The sequence below is a fragment of the Silurus meridionalis genome, chromosome 17 (assembly GCF_014805685.1).
Source record: "Silurus meridionalis isolate SWU-2019-XX chromosome 17, ASM1480568v1, whole genome shotgun sequence".
In the NCBI taxonomy this organism is placed as follows: domain Eukaryota; kingdom Metazoa; phylum Chordata; class Actinopteri; order Siluriformes; family Siluridae; genus Silurus; species Silurus meridionalis.
The window spans coordinates 21,978,003-22,003,344 of NC_060900.1; the positions used below are offsets into that span (position 1 = coordinate 21,978,003).

A 25,342-nucleotide genomic window follows, 5' to 3' on the forward strand; every position below is an offset into this window, starting at 1 on the left:
TTAGATGTTTCATGATTCAGGATTGCAGGTTTCAGTATTTCAGGTTATGGACAGGTTTGGCTGGGTAGAGGGGAAGGTGATAAATACTTAATAGATTTTATTGCTTTGTTTTCACCTGGCTCGTGAAATCATTTATAAAATGTAATGATATCTGGGGTATTTGGACTCTGAAGTATGAACCAGGTAGTATATTAAATGTAGTATATTTGTTGTAAACTTAATGAATATTTAGTATAGATTTTTTTCCTAATCGCATACAAAAACATTCTACAGAATTTATTAAACAACAGGGACAAAGAGCTCAATGTTATTTTTTTATTAATGCAAACATAAAAACACAACAGACTTCTTGACCTATAGACACTAAAGAGACCTAATGATATTACATCTTTAAGAATGAACACATTTAAAGCAGAACTTTTTTTCAAAAAGATTTTGATCATTATTGAATTCTTTGTGCGCTTTTGGAAATGACAAATACTGGCAATATCATATTCTTAGGAAATACAAAGACTAGACTAAACTAGACATTTTTTTCAGGTTTTCTTTTTACTAACATCACAATGCTCATGGGCTCCATAAGGATTTCATTAAAGCGCTTCATATTTATTTTTGGGAAAACCTCTTCTAGTTATGATCCAAGCAAGCAAGAGGCTCACAGTATTATTACCCCTATTGACACTAAGGTCAGGGACAATTAGGAGTCTCAAAATCCTTTCAAAACCTTACATCACTCTGGGATTTGTCCATCAGCAGCTGTTCAGACCGGCTCTACAAAACTGTTTGTGGCTAAACGAGCAGCTTGTGATTCAGCCTGGCTCTGAAGAACTGCTTGTTGATACGTAGGTGGTTCCTCATGACTGAAGTCTTCAAAAGAGTTCTCATAGCAGGTCAGTGTGTAAACTGGGGGAGCCGGGCCAGCACATCCCATGCTTGAAGAAATAGAAAGAACAGTGGGGAAAGGCTGGTTATTATCCCTCACTTGAGATTGCTCATATGATGGTGGATAGAATTCTGACCTGTTGAAGAAAAAGACATGTTTATACACTGTTAGCCCAGATTTTTTAAAAGTTAAACTATCTGTTAATAGGCAGAATCATTTGATATTACTTTATACCACAATGCTGTTGGATCTAACTGGTCAGACGATGTTTATTATTATTATTATTATTATTATTATTATTATTATTATTAATATGATTATTATTATTATTAATATGATTATTATGATTATTATTTTTTTTAATTATCATTATCAGTCATCGAAGGAATATTATTATCATTATTAAACACATACTTTTCCACCATATCCATATAATCATATTGTTGATATGGGGATGTGAAAATTAGATGTTTATTTTTGATTTTTTATATGATTAAATTCAGAAAACAATAGGCTGGTAAGAAAACAAATACAACGGCTATACAGATATATCATCAATTAATAATACAATTTTACCCATAAATGAAACTTTGTGTACTTTGTGTACACAAACCCAGTGTTGCATTGTCAATTAAAATCTTATAACAGTATGTCATAATTGTGTTTTATTCCATATAAATTAAAAGCCAATAAATGTTTGTACAGAACAAAAAGATGATCTGTGCATCACATTACTCGTATCCCAATTTGCGAAGTTTATCAATACCAGATATTAATAAAACTAATACCAGATAGTGGTATCTGTTTGATAGTGGTAAAATATTTGATTAATGCCATCGTCTTTGTGGCCGTTTTTTTGGGTATTTTGACGATATGTTCAATCCTTAAATTTTTTTCAGGAATGATAATTTCTTGCATCAGTTTCTTTTTAATACAATTATTACAAACAGTAGCCACTTGTCCCAAAAACATTATCATGTTTTATTCATTAAGTGCAGATCTAATTGTTTATAATGGCAAAGCAAGCCTACCTGTCTACAGTAAAAACCAGGACATCAGCATCTCTCGACCTTCTCAATGCACGTTTAAGCAGCACATTCTTCATTCCATGACCGAGAGACCACAACACTCCAATGACTAGCAGGATGAAGCCCAGGATGATAAAAAGGTAAGTTGAGATGTCTCTCAGTATTTGCACTTGTTCATTTTGGATGGACTTAATGTAAGCGCCTGCAGAAATAAGGCTCAAGCCAATAGTTGGCATTGAGTACCGTGCTGCACACAGCAAATGTTTTCTCGTATTCATGGTATCACTACAGCTGAGATGAAGCTTCCAGTGGTACATCAACTCCCATTCCAATTCGCTCTGTTCTGCATCAAGGTTTATTAGGAATGGACTGAAGTTTGACCTGCCTGACGTGTTTGTATGGGAAAAAGTGAATTAGTGAATTAAGCAACAAGAGGCTACAGCAGCACTAGTCTAGTAGTATTGTTGTGATAAGGTTGTGTAAAAGTCTGTGATAAGGCTTGTGTAAAAAAAAAAAAAATTCATGTCTGCTTTCGATAATCTCCAATCTTCAGCCTCGTGTCAGCAATACCTTATTTAAACAGTACACCAAGTCTGTGAGATTTATTAAAAAATTATTTACTTGTATTTATCAGGGCCAATAGGAAATCATTAATTATATAAACCAATCAGCCAACATTAAAAACATTGACAAGTGACAAAAAATAAAAAACATTGCTTATCATAACATCTCATCGGTCAGTTTTTAAAGTTGATGTGAAAAAAGTGTACAAATGTGAGAAACTTTGACAAGAGTAAAATTATGATAACTGGTTCAGAGAGTCTCCAAAACAATCATTCTTGTGGGGTGTTCTAATTATGCAGTGGTTAGTATCTACCAAAAGTGTTTAAAGTGGACACATGGAGAACCAAAGTCATGGGCATCCAAGGTGCATTGACGCAGGTGGGGAGCAAAGGTTAGCATGCCTGGACTGATCCCAAAGACAAGCTACAGTAGCACAAACCACATGAAATTACTGGCTTTAATAAAAGCATTTCAAAACACAGTGCACTGAAGCTTGCTGTGTATGGGACTGAGGATTTACAGTAAAGGCCATCTTGACACCTCTTTACCTGTCAAAGATTTCTACAATGGGCACATGAGCATCAGAATTGAACCAAAGAGTAATGAAAAATATAGTCCAAGATGTAAAACATTGTTCAGAAATGGTTCAAAAAACATGACAAAGAGTCCAAAGCATTGACTTCCAAATTCCAAATCCAAAGATCTCAATCTGATCAAGTATTTGTAGAATGTAGTGGACAAGCAAATCCAATCCACCTCCCAATTTACAGGACAAAAAGCAACTAATGCTTCAGAGGTCTTCTGAAATTCAACATGTCAGAACTGTACATTCACTGTTCATTTTATTAGGAACATCTTCACATCTGCACATTAATAATGTTATCAACCAATCATGTGGCAGCAGCTTTAGAACAAGAAAATGGTTGTTGCCACATGGCCTGATTTGTGTCTCTCATAAACTGCTGATCTCCTCTTATTTTTACATTCAACCCTCCTTAGTGCTTAGACAGAAAAATGTAGGGGGGCATCCTGTGTATAGAGGGTCTTTAGGCTGAAACACCTTGCTGATGAGAGAGATCAGAAGGTTCTCTTCCTCATACCAACTGAAGGAGGTTTTTGCTTGCCACTGTCATCATTATACATTTTTTTAATTATTTTTGTAATGTATTTCCTTCTTTAAAACTACTTTGAGACAATCTACAGTGTTAATAACACTATGTGAATAGAATAGAATAGAATAGAATAGAATAGAATAGACAATTATGATAAGTTGATAGTCTATAAACTTTCCCTGCAACGTTCATTATGATGCTGATATTCACTTAAATGAAAGTGTGATACCTGAACCACGATCACTTGGTTTACATGGACACAGCTTCATTAGAATAATGATAATATTAATATATTTTTTCTTATTACTTGTAAAAAAAGATTTCTTTAATTTCTTCTCAAATGTATCATTTTATGAATTTAAGATGTCCATGTAAAGTTTGTCTGTGTCCAAGCAGGAAGTAAGAAGTTTTCTCCAGACTAAACACATTGGTCATTTTATTTTTGAATGAATAGTAATCTGGTGAATGAACTTGGGCAACAGTTTATGAATCATTTATTAGTAATTATAGTTCCTATGTTGTTCATTCGACACTTTGGTTTAGAATGAGTTAGATGATTTGGAAACCTTATTATATAAAAGCTGAGTTAATGATAAGCTTGTATCAAGATGTTGTTATCTGCAAATGGCTGGTTGTTTTATCTTCTGACGTACAGGGCTGGTTAAGTTCAGTCTAATAATATGCAAACTACATTTAATTAAATTAGTACCAGCATGAAAATTTCTCCTTTGTTTGTAATATGGGGATACTTAAAAAATATTAAAATGTTTTCAATATTTGATATTTAAAAGTATAGGACTGCTGAAAAAATACTAAAATGTATTCAATATTTAAAATTAAAATATATAGGAATGCTAAAAAAATGCTAAAATGTATTAAATATTTAATATAAAAAATATAAGAATGCTAAAAAAATACTAAAATGTATTCAATATCTAATTTTAAAAAGTATAGGAATGCTGAAAAAATGCTAAAATGTATTCAACATTTAATATTAAAAAGTATAGGAATGCTAAAAATAATACTTAAATGTTTTCAATATTTAATATTGCAATTTACAAATGTATTTCTAAACCAGTTTAATCAAAGTGCTGAATAAGATCTGTTATTCAAATACATATTATGTATGTGCTGTGTGTGTGTACTATATTGGTATTGTGTCATTCCTGTTTATCTTAGATACAATAGTGCTAAATGTAATATATTTGGCCAATGCCCATGCAACTCTTGAATTTACTATAGAGAAATGTGTGCTTTGTATTACAATGTTTCCAGGCGATATAATTGAAAGTAGAAGAAAATTACTTCAGCTGACAACTAAACATTAACCATATTTGAAATTGGTGAAAAAACTGGTGATATGTACAGTTAAATATATGTGATTGAATATATATATATATATATATATATATATATATATATATATATATATATATATATATATATATATATATATATATATATATATATTGCATGTACAGATTGCGCTTTTTTTATTAGCTCCCAAACCCTAATCTCAATCCTCAGGAAATATCAACAATGAATAGTGGGTTATGGTCAAGATGGCTGAGGTGAGAAATCTTTGCATTTGTACTAAAATAATGTATACATAGCCTAATGTTTGTGCTCTTTATTCAGCTTAGCTTTATTTGTATAGCTTTACCCAAAAATATGAATGCAGTAGTAGATACATAATGAACAATCCAGCAGTGGCAGTGCTGAGAAAACAAAACACAAACCATGTATCGGGTCACATTTTATTGTTTGCACAACCATTTACAGTGTGCAGTGTACAGTGAGATAAAACATTTTCTGTACCCAAAGTTCAAGATATGTGTTCATGCAGTGCTGACAGGAGTAAAAAAGCTTGTACGGGAAACAGTGTAGTTAAATACACAGATGAGCAGTAGGGCATTAATACTTGAATCACACAAAATAATTACATTTAACTCTAACCACAGATTTTACAGTAAACACAGGGACCAAATGTGCAACCAGAATAAATTTAAAGTGGCAGGGCAGTACAGTAATTAGTCACTACAATCATAATGACTGCGTGTTGTGTGTTGTCATCAGTGCAGTAAATAAACACAGTGATTTGCATCATTATAAATTTAAACTAGTGTCTGTGCGGTGAAGTTGAACTGTTACACAAATCTGATGTGTGTAGACAGGAGCAGCACACTATTCAGGAGTTTGACAGCATGGAGTTTGAAGATGTTACCCACTCTGACTGTCCACATGATATTATCCACATGTCTAAAAGCTGAATTACATTCATTTATCATGCACAGAAACATAATTTGAGCTCAGTATTGTTCAATATTGCATATATGAATTTAACCTAGCCTTAATATTTGTCAATACCTTGTTGCTTGTACTTTGTTGTATGCGTGTGAACTGGCTGCAGTAACATTACAATTTACCTTTGGGATTAATAAAGAATCTATCTATCTATCTATCTATCTATCTATCTATCTATCTATCTATCTATCTATCTATCTATCTATCTATCTGTCTGTCTGTCTGTCTGTCTGTCTGTCTGTCTGTCTGTCTGTCTGTCTATCTGTCTGTCTTGCATAGTGTATATTTTTATTATAGAATATCCATTAAGTCATTGGAAAATGACTGGAAAACTGAAAACCTAGACATACCTGATAAGATTTCATTAATTGCACGTATTAATGGAAACTGAGATAAGCCTGATAGGAGATTTCTTAATATGCCCTTATAATGCCATTTATAAATGAATACAAAATATGCAGCCTCTCAAGACAGCGTACTCTACTGGGTATGACTACACTCTTATCCTGCTGTTTCAGTAGACGGCCTGTAGATGGCAACAATAACACCGTCAATTAAACTGACGTCGAAGAAGACACCAAGGAGCATGCGCGCAGCGCCGGCAAGGCATTTCCGCTTTCATTAAAACTGTAGCGACAAATCAGTTATAAGCGTGTACATATATAAATTTATTCTCAGGTGGGGGAATTTTTTTTTTAATTAAAGCGTTTGGATGCTATATTGTATGTTTGTGTCAGTTTGGAAATCTACGGCGAGTCCGGAAATTATTACATCAGCCGCATTTCTCTGAACATATGCTAATTTAAGCTTCATAGCTAACGAAAGTTAACAGGGCAGCGCTGTGGTTTTAAATCGACACGAAGAGCTTTAGTGGTTTATTAATATCTAAATTAATGCGGATTTTTTATGGTAATATGAGTTGCTGAAGCAGATTTATGTCTACTTTATGATGAAAGTGTTTTACTGTAGAAATGTAAAATATCTGGCAAATCGAAAAGCCGTATTAGACTGTCAGTACTGACCCATACATACAATAATGCAGATTTGAGATGTTTTTATTTTGCTATAAATTAAAATTGCATGGCAAGTATATAACTAAAAGCAAACTAAATCATAAAGTTTAAAAAAACGATAAAAACTTTCAATGCCATAAAAAATGGTGTAATATACAATATCTGAGATGTAACCATTTTCTTGCCCTGTGCAAAATTTCAGCATTTTGTTAAAATGACAAAGTTTAAAGGTGTTCAGTGGCTGTGAAACAAACATGTTTGACTTAATATTGCATGTTATAAAGGATGTGTAAAATGTTCCACAGAGCGACTGAATTCTGCACAATAGTTTGATATAAATTACAGTAATAGTGATTTGGAGGTGATTTAATTGTTATGCAAAAAAAAAAAAAAGTTTTGGCGTGAACTACAGCTTGTTAACTGGCAGCTGTTGACGTATAATTTGTTAAACAAAATCATGATAATGTACATTTAACATTTATTGTTCCTCTATATCTCAGAATCTTTATTAATCTTAACAAACCAAATGTAACCAGGCTGAACTGTGCCTCAGTCTGTTTGTGACCCCAAAATCCAATGAAATCTCAGGTGTATTGTGGAAATATCATCAGCCACGTCAGCTGTTTTTGTACTTTGTTCTCTTTGTGTTATTTACATTGTAAAGAGTCAGAAATGCATGTTAATTTCACATGTATGGACATTTTTTTTCCCAGTGTTAAGCTCATTCAGCTTTATTATTTAAGGATGTTCAAGTGAAATCAGGTGGTCTGGGTTTCTTTGTGTTTATTAAACTTGTTCAGCCATAGAACAGCTCTCTGTGCTGCATTAGTAAAAGACCTGCTACCCTCAAAGGTTTACCGTTGTATTACATTCTAGACAGACATCTGAACAGGTCTGTTTGCACTTATATTATCACAAAATCCACAGTCGATCACTTACGAAAGAAATAAAGTCGGCACAATCGATTATCTCTGATAATAGTCTACATGAGTGGCTTTGATGTACTGCTGTGTAATTTAAATATGATTTTTATCCTTACAGCATTTTGTCTGAAGGTGAGTGCTCATCAGAAGATGATTGATGTTAAAGCCTGGGCGGAGTACGTGGTGGAGTGGGCTGCCAAAGACCCCTACGGCTTCCTCATGACCATCATCCTGGCCTTGACCCCACTCTTCATCGCCAGCGCTCTGCTTTCCTGGAAACTTGCAAAGATGATTGAATCCAGGGATCGCGAGCAGAAAAAGAAGCAGAAGCGACAGGAGAACATAGCAAAAGCCAAGAGAGCCAAAAAGGACTGAACTGAAACGGTTAAGGGATGCAGAGGGATCAATCTATATGTTCCTGTGTGTTAAAAAAGCCCCACTCCTAGCTGTGCAGAACCCAGAGCTTCTGAAGCAGAGGCATTGGGTTAAGGCTTTGAAAAAGCCTCATCAGTCAGTATGAGAGTGCACATTATGGGGGTTGATGAATTGTGATCAACTGCAGTGTTTTTGTTTTGGGGTTTTTTTGCCCTCTGGAAAATTATGGAAAAATCACTGCTGTACATGACTGCAGCACTCAGCATTCCAATACTTTTTAATGTTTAGCTTTTCCAACACCAATCCTCTAAAGTTTTTAATCATTATTATTAGAAAGAACCTCTTAACATCCTGAACTGTTTAAATGTTTGTCCAGTCATTGTGAAATGTATTTTATTTTTCCTATTATTGTTTGAATTTTCAGTATGAACATCTGGAATTTGGTCAAATAACACAACTGCAAATTACACACCACCATTTATTTTTTTATTGAATACTGTCTAAATACGACGCAAATGCAACAGTCTCACGGTTCAATTGGACAGTGTCAAAAGAGAACACATTAAATGTTTATATTCAACAATTTATGATGTTTCATGGTGTTCCTTGGTTGGTGCTGTGTTCATCTTTTGTGTTGTGCTGATGTCAGTTAGGTTTCATTGTTTGCTCCTTAAAACAAAGGAGCTACTCTCACTCACCTTTTTTTAACAAGATGAATATTACATAACTGCAGACACAAGTTTGTGATCTAAAAGGTGAAAAGCATGATGGCATTGATGGTCGTGTTTGTATGAAAGTTGATAGAAATTTCCCCACTGGGGGAAGAAAATCTTGTGTCTTGTCTGTTTGAGCAGTGTACATGTGGAGGTGAGAGAACCGGACGAAATAAAGGACTCAAGTGCCGCTTCATCATTCTCAAGGAAGAAGCAAGCAGTCAAAGGGAATTTTGAGTATTGGAACATATCAAACGGTCAACATGAAAACAGGCCAAAATCACAGTTACACTGAAGTTAAAGCCCATAAGTTAATTACAATATAAACTGTATGCTATTTACACATTAATTATAAATATTGATTTTAAATTTTTCCCCCTGACTTCAATTATAAAAGGGGTTAAATGTATCTGGGAGATTAGTAACTGGATGATTTTTGTTGGTGGTTAAACTGAACAGAGCCTCTTTTGTAAGGTGCTTCATATATGAACACATGCCGAGTAAATAAGTGTAAAATATTCACCTTCACTGACTATAACAGTCAAAACAATGTTTATGAATTCTCTCCAAAACACACATACACAAGAAGAGCAAAATAAAGTCCCTTCAATAAAACAAAAAAAGAGACATGCATTGAGAATGAAACTAAAGTTACAGTTTCTTATCAACTATTAAAGCACTACGTTTATTTAGATCTTCCTAAAAGCTGGTAAGATCATCTGAAATCTCGCCAACATTTTCACCCGTTCAGTGAAGCTTTAAACAGCAGCAGAGAGCAGTACATTCACATTTGTGCTTCATTCTGTTACAGTTGTCCTTTAAAAGTCTGGGATTTAAATGAGATACTTTCATTTTTTTGGAGGAGGAGCCCAGGACCCGGGCTGGAACGTATTTGCGGTGCTCACAGGATCCTCGCTGATTTTTACCTGCCCAAACTGTGTGGCAGCAGCATGACCTTTGACCTGAGCCTGCATCGGCCGTGCAACTAATCCTTCTGCGCTCTCTTTGGCTTGCAGTTCTCTGTCCTTCTCTTCAGCCTCCTGAGCTTTGATTTTGATTTGTTCTCTGTATCGTGCATTGTTTAGCAACTCCTATAATGAAAGAAGCATGTTAAAATAAGAGTGACGGTTATCAGCGTACACAGGTTTATAACAGTGTATAAAAAGGTGGGTTTTGAATATAATTCAGTACCTCGATAGTAGGAGGATCCTTTCGTCGTCCTCTAATCCAAGCTGCATGGTAAGAAAAACACACATTTAAAATAAAAATGTGGCTCAATTTTTTTTTAGGCTACTGGACTGGGGGTGGGGGGGGAGACCAGTTGTCTGTAAATGGAACAGTTATAAATATTCGTTATAAATATTGTACTACTTCGCTAAGGAATAACTTATGCTGTCCTAGATGAGATTTAGAAATTTATATGAAAGTAAGTCAAATTAAAACTATTCTTTATTTTGCGTTGTTTACCAAAAAAACAAGTGTCCCAAATGTCCTTTACTACATAATCTCTACAAAATCAGTTTTCTTCCATGCTTGATAAAGGTTTGGAAACCTCCAGAATAGAAATTCCAGCAGAAGCCTGCACAGCCACTGAAGTAAAAGTGTTCATATAACTACTTTCTGCAGCTGGTACACACTGAATTCATTTCACATTACCATCCCATTCAGAGGGAATGCTTCCTTCCAGGTACTCAAACTCGTTACGATTAGACGCCTCCACAAACCGGCGAGCCCGGACACCCCGCCCTTTAAATAACCAAGAAAAACAGAACATATGTGATTTCATTACTTGTCGAAACAAATGACACAAAGACATACACAATATATTACTGCTTAATCATGGCATCTATATTTATTTATTGTTTAATCGGGTACTTCTTCACCTCCTGTCTATTCTCCTGCTGGTGGGGAGGTTTTACATGGACACCAAAAGAATTTGAACTTCCCCAAAGCCAAAAGTGATTTAGGCCCAAATTTCATCATTCCTTTTTTCCTAGCATTTCCATACATTTCACATTGATCCTAGAGATCTGTTTTCAAAATCTGCTTCTGTAATCATAAAGACAGTCCTGGGCTCATTCCAGGATTTTTCTGGAATGATGTAAAAGTAATGATTTATATATAAACATAGAAAAAGAAGGTTTTCTGAGTCCAGGTTCATCCTTGTGTTGTCTCAGGTGGGTGTCTCATGCTTATTATACTCATTAGGGATCTAAACAGTGGCAGGTCATGCATTTCTTTTACAACTAAACCCTCAGTGGTGTCCTACCTGAATCAATCCACATCTTAATACTATCAATATGATACCACGGCTATAGAAACCATCAATATTATACAGAAACAAAGTATAACGGATGATTATATCTTCATCATGGCACCTGTTAGTGGGTGGTACTGTATATATTAGGCAGCAAGTGAACATTTTGTCCTCAAAGTTAGCATGTTAAAGGCAGAAAAAAATAAGTGAGAGTAAGGATTTGAGGAATATACAAATTTGTGAAGGCTAGACGACTGGGTCAGAGCAGCTCCAAAACTCCAGCTCTCGTGGGTTGTTCCTGGTCTGCAGTGGTCAGTATCTATCAAAACTGGTCCAAGAAGGAACAGTGGTGAACCGGCCCAGAGTCATTCATTCACGTGAGGAGGGAAGGCTGGCCCGTGTGGTCTGATCCAACAAATTGCTAAAGAAGTTAATGCTCAACAGGTCAGGACTGTTTTGGCAGTAAAAGGGGGACCAACACAATATTAGGCAGGTGGTCATAATGTTTTGCATGACTAGTGCATTTTCTGGCCATCCTATCAAAAGATGTAAAAATGCCGATGTTACTGTACGACCGCTAGATGGCACCGTTGTTGCCAACTCGAAATATGAGTGGTTAAAGCAACAGTTTTATTGTGACGTTTTTGAAAAATATATTCAAATATTAGTCAGTGATTCCAGGTGGGATGTAGGCAGTTCAGAAGGCCTTCCTGGCCCTGACGAGCTGCCATTGGATCTAAATCTACATCGGGATTTCTGAAAAGCTGCCCCATATTTATAAGTGTAATAAACAGGCAACTGGAACAAATGACGATTTAATTGCACAATATTATGTGTGAAGAAGCAGATAGCATGTATATGGTGTAAATGAAGGCTGTGAAACAGAAGAAACAATCAAAAGGTCAGAACTAGAGTATTTCCCTGAACACTGCCAGAACAGACCATGCCTCAAATGTCAAGGACAACAATTTAGCTCACCTGTCCATGTCTTCTGCTCGGGGATGTAGTAGTAATTATTCCCTAAATGATCTGTCCCGACATGTTCTTTCATTACACCAAACGTCCTCCTTAGCAGTGAAGCCAAACGACTCATCCTAGCAAATATTAGTCAGTAATGCAGAACTTCAACTGGAAGCTAGTTTCGGCAATATGAGCTGAATCCAGGAGGTAATATCAAGCGGCTTACAATTGAACGCGATCTGTGATTGGTGCTCCGAAAAACGCGTTGGCCAATCACAATTCGTTTTCTATCTCCGCTGTTGGCATGCAAAACAACATGGCGGCTTCCACTAACAAGCGTCCGATCGCGACAATGGGAAAACTTTATTATTCTTTCTATCGGTAATGTTTAAGATTTTACGTTGGATCTCGGCGTATATTCTTAACAGTATGTCGCTTATGGTTGTGGAAAAAAAGCTGGAATATTTGTTTAGGAGTCTCGAAAGAATGATTAGTTTTCATTATTACAGGTCTATGGCTTGTAAACATAAATGCTGATTCTATACGTAGAGATCGGTCAAGATGTTGAGCTTCCTTACAGCCAGACAAACAGGTGTGGACGATCCTGTGCGCCTGAGAAGAGCAGAATCAACAAGAAGGTATACTATATAACCTTATAATCACAGACTGCTATTATTGACTGTATTATTGGGGTGCCATTATCGTGCTGATGCTGATATAAATCATATTGTGTTTGCAGGGTGCTGAGTTTGGAGTTAAATCATGACAGAGATGTTGAACGAATTCATGGCAATGGAGTGAACTGTATTGATATTGAAGTGATTGAAGGCAGATAGTAAGACATGGTGTTTTTCTTATTTAAAAGAGAATTGTATGCTTATACAGATTGTAGGAATAATTGCCACCCTTTGATCTCACTGTGATCAACTCCTGCAAATGCCCGGACACATTTACATTTATGACATTTGTCAGACACTCATATCCAGAGCAACATATATTTATCTCATGAGCAGCTGAGCAGTTAAGGGCTTGCTCAGGGACCCTAGAGTGGCAACCCGATGTGGCTGGGATCATAACTTCTGATCTTCAAGTCCAATGCCTTAACCACAAAGCTTAACCACCTCCCCACCTCTACTAAGCTACCACCTTCCTATGTGTTTATCTAACCCAAGGAGCAAAAATAAAAATACAGAAGTTATTTGATTGTTGTTCATATATGTTTTATACTTCCCATATAATCATTCTGGTGCTTGAAATATTGTATCAGTAATCTTTCCCTCTAACAAAAAACATTAAAATAATGTTTTATATGGTAATATAAACCATATGAAAGCTTTTAATATGCTCACATTTGACTGAGAACTGAGAAATTTGAACAAAACTGTTCTCCCATACTGACCTCTTGATATGACAAAGCAAAAATATTATTATTTGATGAATGAATACAGCTTTATATAATTATTATACAGGCCTGCCTGCCATCAAGGGTGTATTCTTACTTTCCATCTGGTGTCATCTTTTCTTCTTGACTTGACTTGTCTGAGGGATAAACTCTGTATAAACGCTATACCTGAACAGGATAAAGTGGTTTCTATATATACTGCATGTGTGTGTGTGTGTGTGTGTGTGTGTGTGTGTGTGTGTGTGTGTGTGTGTGCATATATTATAATTGCTTTTTGTTTTTTTTCCCCCAGTATGTTATCAGGGGGTTCTGATGGTGTAATCGTGATCTACGATCTGGAAAACAGCACCAAAAAGTCACACTACACTTGTAAAGCAGTTTGCACTGTTGGCAGGTCAGTCTGCTGTTTTATATCCTAATGACCACTAGGTGACAGTGTTCTTTAATAATTTATACTGTTTTAAGTGCCTGGACTTCAAGTGCAGTGTCTGATGCAGTGCTTTCATTGTACATAAGAAGATTTTGAAATGAATCACTGATATTATAAATGTTTTTATTCAGGTCGAATCGTCATGTGCACAAGTTCAGTGTGGAGACGGTGCAGTGGTATCCGTATGACACTGGCATGTTTGTGTCCAGCTCATTCGACAAAAGCATGAAAGTTTGGGACACAGAAACACTCAAAGTGTGTTTGCTTGTTTTATGTCTCATAGTTATTTAAACGATGTCACTTATCAAATGTTGCTATGTTTATAATGAAACTGGTAAGCTTTTGCTTTACAACTGACAAAAATAGTCAGACATATTCCTGCTTTTTTTTTAATTGTTTAATTTATATATATTTTTCAATCATAGTAGTATAATGCAAATTATTACTATCATCCAGATGTTCAGTTTTAGAAGGTGTTCAGGTTTTTCAGCCTTTTATTTCAAATCACAGATTTGTGTCATCATTATTCGGGCCTTTATGAGAATATAATTTTAATAGCTACTCGTGCTTTTATTGGAAAGACAAAACTGGATTCTTGACATTATTATTAATATCATGCACAATTCACCATCACCAGTGGTGTGTCGCCAGTGTTACTGTCAGTTTTGGCGATCAGACAATAATCAGAGCTCTGATATAATATTGTACTGTATCAGATTGTGATTTTACTAAAAAGCTAATTTTTTTTTAAGCCAGCTGATGTCTTCCAGTTTGACGGCAATGTCTATTGCCACCACATGTCTACTATTGCCAGGAAACACAGTCTCATAGCAGGTGTGTAAATTCACTCGTTTACTATCCAGCGTCTGTGTCTGAAGGATAACAAATGCGCAGGAACTTGAGAGTAGGAGTCACTCATATAGTTGTTATACTAGTCAGAAACTTCTGCATACCTGTTTATCATTCCATAAGTGCTATCTTTAATCTCTAGATCTCTCTATGTTCTTCTCACAAATGCTGCATAGTGTGTATCCTCACGTTTCACACATTTACATGCTTCATACTTTTTGTAACGTAGGAATCCAGAGAAATAGAAACACACAGAAAGGTTTTTTGTGTCCAAATGTCTGTTTTACTTTGTTAATCTCTTTGCATACATTTCTCTTCTCAGCAAACAGGTTTAGTCAAGAATTAAATGCAACGTGTTCCTATAGGCAGCCGGTTGCAAGGTTTAAGTTGCAAATACAATATATATAGTGTATTTCATAAATATTGGCACCCTTTTAATGGCCAGTATATAATAAACATTGCATACAACAGCAACAATTGCCATCTTCGTTCATATTTTTTAGATTTATCATTTTTGATATTATGAGTACTTTTTTTTTTTTTCATGCAAATAACTTTTTATGACATTAAAGGACAGTTTTAAATGGAATTTCACTTTATGCACTTTGGTTTGGTCTGAGTAAGTAAGATATGATTTCGATTTAATTTGAAGATTTGCCTAAAAGAGATTTATTTGCTATTGTTTCCTCAAATGTGTGGCTAAATATTTTCTCGACTTTCTATTTAAAAACGAATGCAATACGATTTGTTCTCTAAAACATTTCTTATTAAGGTGAGGGTGCCAGTATTTTTTAAACCAATGCGAATTCTGGAATTATATGTTAGTTTGATTATGCTATTTCAAAATATGTCAGTTTAGGTGCTTATACTATTATTGTTTAACTCCAGAGAAAAGAATTCAAGACACCATTTTCTCAAAAAATGAAATACATTGTGAGGGAACAAAGGGAGTCCGTCAGTACAGGGTATAACTAAACATTTACCAATCCCTAATTTGGATTTTCAAGTGTTTTGTAGCCTTTTTTTCTGTTATGTTGGTTCTGTTTAAAAACTCCCAGTTGTGCTTTATGTCTCAGTTGGTACCAAAGACCCAAAAGTTCAGCTGTGTGATCTGAAGTCTGGTTCTCGCATTCACGTCTTGCAAGGTGAGTAATGCACTTCATGACTCTGACCAGGTTAAACCAGTTACTGAAAATTAATAAATACTTGAAGGCAATTTCTCAAGCAACAGAAGCATGTCGAGGCGGCCCACATTGCCTAATCACATGATTCATTTAATGTAAATTATTACTTTTAAATGATTTATAATTATATAGCTATAGTGTATAACAAAGAAAAACGAAATAATTACTAATATACATTATATAGAAATATATTGTCATTCCTAATTTCTAGAGTTAATTGTTTCAGATATTTAACATCGAGGGAGGAGAACATTCTTTTATCCAACTACCTTTTTCTCATTTAGAAAAAAACCCAGATTTGTCCTGCATACAATTGAGGTTTTGAAAAAAGAGGAGCCACCGAGCACTGTAATGGAAAAGGGCGAAGAAAAAATATACATCTCTGCTGAGGTTTTGACTTGTGCTTGAGTTTAAGATTTGTATGTTCTCAGGTCACAGAGGAGAGATTCTCTCTGTCCAGTGGTCTCCACGCTACGAGCACATCCTGGCTACTGCTAGGTAAAGTCACTTACACAAATCTTCTCTCTAAACACACACGTCTGGTTTATATAAGGACCTCAACAGCCAGTAACGCAAACAAAAATCTTAGGATCCACCCTAATAATCAGTGTCGAAATTAAAATACATTTTAATATGCTATTAAAGAAACGTATGATTTTGGCTAAAAGGTCAATTGAAGCTTTATTGATGTTAAACTCTGGTTTTAGGGCATCTCCAGGCTGTGTGGTGCTTAAGGAGCTCACCTGCTTTCTGCCCTAATGAGAGAGGCTAATTAGTCCTTTGGGATCACTTGTCTCACTTGCCTGAAAAACAATTTAGCAATGAAGGCATTAATGTTTGCGACTGCAGGGGGCTACTTAATAAAACCTTACAAATTAATAAGAAAATGTTACAGTTGCATCCTAACCACCCTATCCACCCTAAGAAATATTTATGATTTTATATATATATACAGTGAGGAAAATAAGTATTTGAACACCCTGCTATTTTGCAAGTTCTCCCACTTAGAAATCATGGAGGGGTCTGAAATTGTCATCGTAGGTTCATGTCCACTGTGAGAGACATAATCTAAAATAAAAAAATCCAGAAATCACAATGTATGATTTTTTTCACTATTTATTTGTATGATACAGCTGCAAATAAGTATTTGAACACCTGAGAAAGTCAATGTTAATATTTGGTACAGTAGCCTTTGTTTGCAATTACAGAGGTCAAACGTTTCCTTTAGTTTTTCACCAGGTTTGCACACACTGCAGGAGGGATTTTGGCCCACTCCTCCACACAGATCTTCTCTAGATCAGTCAGGTTTCTGGCCTGTCGCTGAGAAACACGGAGTTTGAGCTCCCTCCAAAGATTCTCTATTGGGTTTAGGTCTGGAGACTGGCTAGGCCATGCCAGAACCTTGATATGCTTCTTACAGAGCCACTCCTTGGTTATCCTGGCTGTGTGCTTCAGGTCATTGTCATGTTGGAAGACCCAGCCTCGACCCATCTTCAACTGAGGGAAGGAGGTTGTTCTCCAAAATCTTGCAATACATGGCCCCGGTCATCCTCTCCTTAATACAGTGCAGTCGCCCTGTCCCATGTGCAGAAAAACACCCCCAAAGCATGATGCTACCACCCCCATGCTTCACAGTAGGGATGGTGTTCTTGGGATGGTACTCATCATTCTTCTTCCTCCAAACACGTTTAGTGGAATTATGACCCAAAAGTTCTATTTTGGTCTCATCTGACCACATGACTTTCTCCCATGACTCCTCTGGATCATCCAAATGGTCATTGGCAAACTTAAGACGTGCCTGGACATGTGCTGGTTTAAGCAGGGGAACCTTCCGTGCCATGCATGATTTCAAACCATGACGTCTTAGTGTATTACCAACAGTAACCTTGGAAACGGTGGTCCCAGCTCTTTTCAGGTCATTGACCAGCTCCTCCCGTGTAGTTCTGGACTGATTTCTCACCTTCCTTAGGATCATTGAGACCCCACGAGGTGAGATCTTGCATGGAGCCCCAGTCCGAGGAAGATTGACAGTCATGTTTCGCTTCTTCCATTTTCTAATGATTTCGCCAACAGTGGACCTTTTTTCACCAAGCTGCTTGGCAATTTCCCCGTAGCCCTTTCCAGCCTTGTGGAGGTGTACAATTTTGTCTCTAGTGTCTTTGGACAGCTCTTTGGTCTTGGCTATGTTAGTAGTTGGATTCTTACTGATTGTATGGGGTGGACAGGTGTCTTTATGCAGCTAACGACCTCAAACAGGTGCATCTAATTTAGGATAATAAATGTAGTGGAGGTGGACATTTTAAAGGCAGACTAACAGGTCTTTGAGGGTCAGAATTCTAGATGATAGACAGGTGTTCAAAAACTTATTTGCAGCTGTATCATACAAATAAATAGTTTAAAAATCATATATTGTGATTTCTGGATTTTTTTTTTTTAGATTATGTCTCTCACAGTGGACATGCATCTACGATGACAATTTCAGACCCCTCCATGATTTCTAAGTGGGAGAACTTGCAAAATAGCAGAGTGTTCAAATACTTATTTTCCTCACTGTATATATATCTCCTCTGTATATATATATCTGTATATATATTTTCCTCACTGTGTATATATATATATATATATATATATATATATATATATATATATATATATATATATATATATATATATATATATATGTGTGTGTGTGTGTGTGTGTGTGTGTGTGTGTGTGTGTGTGTGTGTGTGTGTATATATATATATATATATATATACACACATAAATGAATTAACATTGCCCATTTCTATGTGCTTCTTCAAAATAGCTTGAACAGCACATTTTAAAAAACCCAGTCTGCTTTGAAATCCCTGCCTAGGAGAGACCATATCAGTATATTTTTCTTGTGTACATGAAACCCTCTTCCACAACCTCACCTTAGTAGGAGAATTTGTCTGTTTCTCACCAAGTTTATATATAAAATTGTTTGTGTGGTTTCAGCACTGATGGCAGGGTGCGTATGTGGGATGTGCGGCGAGCTGCTGGAAGCCTCTTTACATTAGATCAGTTTAATGGGGACAAGTCTAAAGCCTCATCTGAAGCAGGTGGGTTCAGCCAGTGCAGATTTAATTCATAAATCCTATTCTATGTGTTTTAAACATAAAGTGAAGTGGTGAATAAATTAATGAATGGTCTGGCATGGCATTACATTAATTCAAGGATCGTATACAGGTGCATCTCAATAAATTAAAATATGTTGAATTATTAAAAAGTTTAATTATTTTGTAATTCATTACAAAAAGTAATATTAAATAGATTCATCACACACAGACTGATGGCTCACATTTAACAAAAACCCACCAATTCACGATCTCAAAAAATTAGAATATTTCATAAGACCAATCAAAAAAAAAGAATTTTTAGTGAATTGTTGGCTTCTGGAAAGTATGTTCATTTACTGTATATGTACTCAATACTTGTTAGGGGCTCCTTTTGCTTTAATTACTGCCTCAATTCGGTGTGGCATGAAGGTGATCAGTCTGTGGCACTTCTGAGGTTGTATGGAAACCCAGGTTTGTTTGACAGTGGCCCTCAGCTCACCTGCATTTTTTGGTCTCTTGTTTCTCGTTTTCCTCCTGACAATACCCAATAGATCCTCTATGGGGTTCAGGTCTGGTGAGTTTGCTGGCCAGTACAGCACACCAACACCACGGTAATTTAACTTTTAGTGCTTTGGGTGCCAAATCCTGCTGGAAAATGAAATCGGCATCTCCATAAAGCCGTTCAGCAGATGGAAGCATGAAGTGCTCTAAAACTTCCTGGTAGATGGCTGTGTTGACCTTGGACTCGAACACATTGAGGACCACTACTACGCATTCAACACAGTGGTCCACTACCAGCAGATGACATGACTCCCCAAACCACCACTGACTGTGAAAACTTCACACTGGACCTCTTAGATTCTTGCTTATGATAACACGAATAAAATAAAAGCAAATTATAAGCACTCATCTGAAGTGTCATCTATAGTGATGTATTGATAAGATAAAGAAAATGCAGTATGAATATTTACCATAAATTACCACAAATCATACCATGCATTATGCCCTGATTTTATCTGATATTAATACTTTTCTCTCCTCAGTAAACACGGCCCATAATGGACGTGTAAACGGTTTGCACTTCACTGATGATGGTCTTTACCTCCTGACCACTGGCACAGATGATCGTATGCGCTTGTGGAACAGTGCCACAGGCCATAACACATTGGTAAGGGGCAGAACTTAGTCAGAAGAATGCTTTTTTTTTAAAGAATCATTCTACTTAAGACCAGAAATTTAATTTCATTCAGCTTGGGATATATCAGAGTTCACACAAGGGAGTAAGGTGTCACACCTTCATTCCTCACATACAAGAGGTTGTTATTTTTCGAGATACAGTAGTATATCTCTTTTCGCTGATGGATAAAGACAAAGGATCACATTCAGAATTGTATACTAACTATAAAAAGATCAAAACCTGTTCCAGCATGACAGTGCCCCATACTCTATTAAGATATGCTCTGCATTGGTTGGAGTGAAAGGTCTCCTGCTTTAGAGCTTTGATCTAAACCCTACTGAGCACCTTTGGGATGAACCGAACACTGAATGCATCCCAGGCCTCCTCACCTACATCAGTACCTGATTTTACTAACACCCTTGTGTCTGAATGAGCTAAAATCTCCACAAGCACACACCAACATCTAGTGGAACATCCTCCAAGAAGAGTGGAGGGAATTATAAGAGCAAATTTGGACTAAATGTAGAATGTGATTGTTACGTGTAACAACACGTAACCGTGATGCTCAAAAATGACATACGATGCTTATGACTAGGTGACCCAATACTCTTGCCAATTAGCCTACTATTACCTAGTATTAGCTGACTATTTTCAAGATTCTAAAATACAGTGAGTAAATTGTAGGATATCATTTGTAAACTAACACCCGTATAATCCTTAAAGGTTTTCAAGCACTTGCGCAGCAAAGATGGTTTTTGGCACCTAGTTTTTAGAGCTGCACCTTCATAAGGTAAAGGGCGAGTTCAAAATGTTGCTCAGTGTATCACATAGCAATTATCTTGTTCTGCGAAGCTTTTGAGAAACTCTCCCTCATTCGTGAGCAGTCTGTAAAAACAGAGGTCTAATTGACCCGAAGTGTGCGGAAAACAAGTTCTACCTGTTCCATGCACTAGAAAATCACAGAACTGTACAAGATGTATATACACACAGCTGTGCACAGTGAACATTAAACATGAAACATAAAAAAACCCACACACTCCTGGTGCTTGGCCAGTAAATGTTAATAAAGAAATACCTACTAATTACTACATTTAAAAGATTTGTAATGAAAACCACTTATTACTGATGCTGTATTTGGAAATGCAACACACTGTGGTGGAAGCCATAGGAATTTTCGTATGATGTGTCATTATTCGGCATACAAGGAAATGCCTGACCCTGAAATGTGCCTGTGGCGATAAACATAGAAAGTAGAAGAAAAAGCAAATGATCACAGTTCTTGTTATACTTCTTTTCTTAGGTAAACTACGGGAAGGTGGTTAATGAGAGCCGGAAAGGTGTGAAGTTTACCGTGTCGCGAGGCTGCAGCCCGGAGTTTGTGTTTGTGCCATGTGGCACCTCGGTTGCAGTCTATGGCCTTTACACAGGGGAGCTAGTGACGACATTAAGGGGGCATTACAATAATGTAGACTGCTGCAAGTTCCACCCAGACTATCAGGTAATGTGAGCTTCTTTCAGGCATGAACGACCTTTTGTGCGCTGATCAAGACACATGAGAAATGTAGTGGGCTGATCTCACATTCACCACCCTTGTTTGGTTTTTTATTAAATGCCATGCCTCTGAGTTTAACCTTTTATACCAGTGTCCCTCTTTTTTTTCCCCATGGAGTCCAAACTGATCCAGAAAAAGTCACAGATTGTCTCCAGGCAGTACAACCAAACCCAGAATAGAAAATAAAGTCATTAATCCCTTATGCTTTGTGTCCTCAGGTGCTCTACAGTGGTGGGAAGGACTGTAATATCTTGGCCTGGGTCCCTGTGCTACGCCAACCTGATGTTGAGGATGAGGCGAAAACGGTAGAAAGGCTTTTTTTGTTTTGTTTAAAACACAGGATTCCAGAGGGGTTCTTAAATGTTTTCATCTGGTTTTACCTGTTTTGCATTGCAACTGGAATGGTTACTTACTGTTTAATTTTCATACCTCGTAAAAGTAATGCTCAACTAATGTGAACTATTTACAGGGTGGAGCCCAAGCTGCAGTTAATCCTGCTTTTGAAGATGCCTGGAGCAGTGAGGAAGACTGAGCCAGTTATAATGTAGTTACAGTAAAACTTATTCAGAATTACTACAGTAAATATGCCTAAGAGGTCTTGTTTCTTTATCAGATCAACTCTTTCATTCATCTTTAAATCTTATTTACCAGCCTAACAGACACATTCCAGACCTCATCAATGATTGGGTTACATCATTTGGGTTTAACTTGAATATAACAAACCTTGATTTAGGGGTGTGCCATTTTTAATACTGTTTCCTACCCACTTCTAAAGGAATTCTAATTGATTCTGGCATCTTCCACAGATGTTTAACCAATCTTGCTAACTCCTGAAAAAAAAAAATCAGCAATTTTGTTTACGCCCTTAGAATGTCAGACCAATTATCCAATTTATCCTATTACACCTTTCATCACTCCTTTTCATTTCTGCATACTCGCTTGACCCATCCCCCTGCTTCCAATTTTGATCTAATCCCTTTCACTGCTGCAAAACCTTTTGTAATAATCTTGTAGGATGTAAAAGTCCTGGAACGTCCAAAGTACAACTGACAAACCCTACTTGATTCTGCATAAAGATTGACTAATCCCACTTTCATATCTAACTGACGAATTCTGGAAATGTTTTGTTTGGTCTCGCATTATACCGGTCTTGATTTATATGTGACCCTGAATTTAATACTTGGGAAGCAAGTTGGCAAGTTATTGATACATAGGGATGAGATGTGGTCAAATCTAATTTGGAGAAAAATAACCTACTAGTTTCTCAAAGCACATTTAGGCAGCTCTGCTGGTTGTGAATATTTCAGCACTGGTTCTCAGAAAGTGTGATCAAAGGGATCTTCATCCACCACCTTCGTTTGCATGGTGTGGCCTGATACAACAAAGAGCTGGGACTGTTCTATAAGAAGCCTTTGGCCTACATTTGGACTGCTGGAAGTTTCATCATGTAAATTCAACTTTAAGACTTACAATTTTTTATATTTATTTTATGTACATACATTTGCATTTTGAATGGCAAGAAGTAGATACATTTCTTAATGTAGTGAAGAAATGATGTACGTAATGATTGATGTAGGTGTAGTGATTTTATGTTGTCTGTATGCAGTGTTATTAACAGTGCCCAGTCATAAGGTTGTCACTATTCTAAGTGACAAGGGTATGGTTTGTTTCTTGGTAGTTGTCTTTTTTTTAGTTCAATGCAAGTATCAAACATATCATGGAGAAAATAAAGTTGTGGGTGCTGGAAATAAAAATTGCATCATGCATCCACTTATTGTATTATTATTGTTTTAATTCATCAAGATTGGAGGATGCACTTTCATACACATACAAAAACATTATCCATCCATGCAACCTTGTGTTGCAAAACTTATAATGAACACAAGCTCAAAGACGCATTAGTCCTCAAAACCAAGACACGTTAGTTAAAAGCCAAAAACAGTTAATTTGTCAGCTTTTATTTCCTTAAATACCAATCAAATCCTACACCTCAACACAGTTGTACAACATCAACACAACAACTGAAACAAAGATCAAACAAGTTGGTAAAAAAAAAAAAGTAGTAAAGCAATCTTTCAAAAAGGTATATTCAATTCTTCTTCTTTCGGCTGCTCCCATAAGGGGTCGTCACAGCGGATCATCCGTCTTCATACCCCCCCGTCCTCTACATCTGCCTCTTTCAAACCAACTACCTGCATGTCTTCCCTCACCACATCCATAAACCTCCACCAGCATCTTTTTCTCCTTTCTGGTGGCTCCATCCTCAGCATTCCCCTACCGATATACCCCATGTCCCTCTTCTGCACATGTCCAAACCATCTCAATCTCGCCTCCCCTTACCTTGTCTCCAAAACGTCCTACATACGCTGTCCCTCTAATAAACCCATTTCTAATCCTGTCCATCCTCGTCACTCCCAATAAAAAACCATAACATCTTCAGCTCTGCTACCTCCAGCTTCACCTCCTGTCTTTTAGTCAATGCCACTGTCTCTAATCCATACAACATCGCAGGTCTCACCACAGTCCTATAAACTTTCCCTTTCACTCATGCAGATACTCTTCTATCACAAATCACTCCTGCCACTCTTCTTCACCCACTCCACCCTGCCTGCATTTTTTTTTCACTTCTCTAACACTCCATTACTTAAAAAGGTATATTCAATTAACAAATAAAATTATAGCATCATCTCACAAAAAATATTCAATAGACAAATACAATTAAACTAAATAATTTTAGATTAAGTAAAACTGAATATTCAAAACTGACTCAGTTTTAGAAAGGGGCAATATTTTATTCACCTTCACCTGGTTCTTAAAGTATTAGAAAATCATTCTAGCTCTTTTTGGACTGAAAATGGGTCCAGCAGTGCTAAAAAGTTACTCACAGGCAGTAGATGTAAGTAGGGGAGTGTTGAGTCTTAATGACATCTTCAACAGAGGTGCAAATTAGTAACTCATTGTTAAATATTAAGTGAACTAAAAATTACATATATAATTTTTTAAATCATAAATGTAGTTGAGTAGAGAGAAAAAATGCTACATTTACTCAGATACTTTGCACCACTGCTGTGATGGGCAGTACTTCCAGACTAGTGCTTTAGTATAGTCTCCAGATCCAAGTGTGTACTGAAGATTATCTCTTTAGCAGAATGACAAACAAACAAAAAACAAAAAAGTTGCTTACAAATAAATAACCTATTTAAACAATTTACTATAGAATTGAAAGCTGTATGTATCATATTATGTACTATGTATTTATATTTATGCATTATACCAGACTATGGTACTGTACTGAAAATAATGTTTAAGAAATAAGCTTATTATGCACTAAAGTTTAGTTTACAGTCTGTGTGGCTACAAATAAAGTTTGAGAAGCCATGGACCGAATGAAATCAAGACTTTTCCATATAGCATATTGGTAAGAGCTGTGATAGGTTAGTTTGTGTTCAGAGGCGGGTTTTAGCGACGGAATGGCCAATCACAGTGCCTTTGTCAAAGTAGTGTAGAGCGTAGCGTGAGACAGACGGATAGAAAG

The 25,342-nt window shown here is 36.4% G+C and overlaps 4 protein-coding genes across 10 annotated transcripts; 2 read left to right on the plus strand and 2 right to left on the minus strand.

Moving 5' to 3' along the window:
* Nucleotides 1–367: 367 nt before the first annotated feature.
* On the minus strand, nucleotides 368–2,418 carry LOC124400307 (transmembrane protein 252-like). 2 transcript variants are annotated; one of them, XM_046872030.1, is made up of 2 exons: nucleotides 1,915–2,418; nucleotides 368–932 (listed from the first exon to the last, which is right to left on the minus strand). In XM_046872030.1, the coding sequence occupies exons 1-2, from the start codon at nucleotides 2,226–2,228 to the stop codon at nucleotides 761–763; spliced, it is 486 nt and encodes a 161-aa protein (XP_046727986.1). In that variant the 5' UTR covers nucleotides 2,229–2,418; the 3' UTR covers nucleotides 368–760. The 2 variants fall into 2 exon arrangements, with proteins under 2 accessions (XP_046727986.1, XP_046727985.1); XM_046872029.1 differs by having other exon boundaries at nucleotides 368–1,019.
* Nucleotides 2,419–6,411: 3,993 nt separating this feature from the next.
* smim15 (small integral membrane protein 15) lies at nucleotides 6,412–8,789 on the plus strand. Of its 3 annotated transcripts, none has more exons than XM_046871354.1 (2): nucleotides 6,412–6,569; nucleotides 7,946–8,789. In XM_046871354.1, the coding sequence occupies exon 2, from the start codon at nucleotides 7,978–7,980 to the stop codon at nucleotides 8,200–8,202; it is 225 nt and encodes a 74-aa protein (XP_046727310.1). In that variant the 5' UTR covers nucleotides 6,412–6,569; nucleotides 7,946–7,977; the 3' UTR covers nucleotides 8,203–8,789. The 3 variants fall into 3 exon arrangements, with proteins under 3 accessions (XP_046727310.1, XP_046727309.1, XP_046727311.1); XM_046871353.1 differs by lacking the exon at nucleotides 6,412–6,569 and adding an exon at nucleotides 6,711–6,800; XM_046871355.1 differs by lacking the exon at nucleotides 6,412–6,569 and adding an exon at nucleotides 7,655–7,796.
* A 644-nt stretch (nucleotides 8,790–9,433) lies between these two features.
* ndufaf2 (NADH:ubiquinone oxidoreductase complex assembly factor 2) lies at nucleotides 9,434–12,353 on the minus strand. Its single transcript, XM_046871352.1, has 4 exons — nucleotides 12,151–12,353; nucleotides 10,572–10,661; nucleotides 10,107–10,147; nucleotides 9,434–10,006 (listed from the first exon to the last, which is right to left on the minus strand). The coding sequence occupies exons 1-4, from the start codon at nucleotides 12,263–12,265 to the stop codon at nucleotides 9,764–9,766; spliced, it is 489 nt and encodes a 162-aa protein (XP_046727308.1). The 5' UTR covers nucleotides 12,266–12,353; the 3' UTR covers nucleotides 9,434–9,763.
* Nucleotides 10,676–23,577, plus strand: ercc8 (excision repair cross-complementation group 8). 4 transcript variants are annotated; one of them, XM_046871350.1, is made up of 13 exons: nucleotides 10,676–12,073; nucleotides 12,642–12,770; nucleotides 12,872–12,967; nucleotides 13,827–13,928; nucleotides 14,096–14,219; nucleotides 14,717–14,798; nucleotides 15,890–15,958; nucleotides 16,429–16,495; nucleotides 18,978–19,081; nucleotides 20,122–20,246; nucleotides 21,556–21,753; nucleotides 22,026–22,112; nucleotides 22,277–23,577. In XM_046871350.1, the coding sequence occupies exons 2-13, from the start codon at nucleotides 12,694–12,696 to the stop codon at nucleotides 22,337–22,339; spliced, it is 1,194 nt and encodes a 397-aa protein (XP_046727306.1). In that variant the 5' UTR covers nucleotides 10,676–12,073; nucleotides 12,642–12,693; the 3' UTR covers nucleotides 22,340–23,577. The 4 variants fall into 4 exon arrangements, with proteins under 4 accessions (XP_046727306.1, XP_046727307.1, XP_046727304.1 ...); XM_046871351.1 differs by having other exon boundaries at nucleotides 12,682–12,770; XM_046871348.1 differs by lacking the exon at nucleotides 10,676–12,073 and adding an exon at nucleotides 12,438–12,513 and having other exon boundaries at nucleotides 12,682–12,770.
* Nucleotides 23,578–25,342: the final 1,765 nt, after the last annotated feature.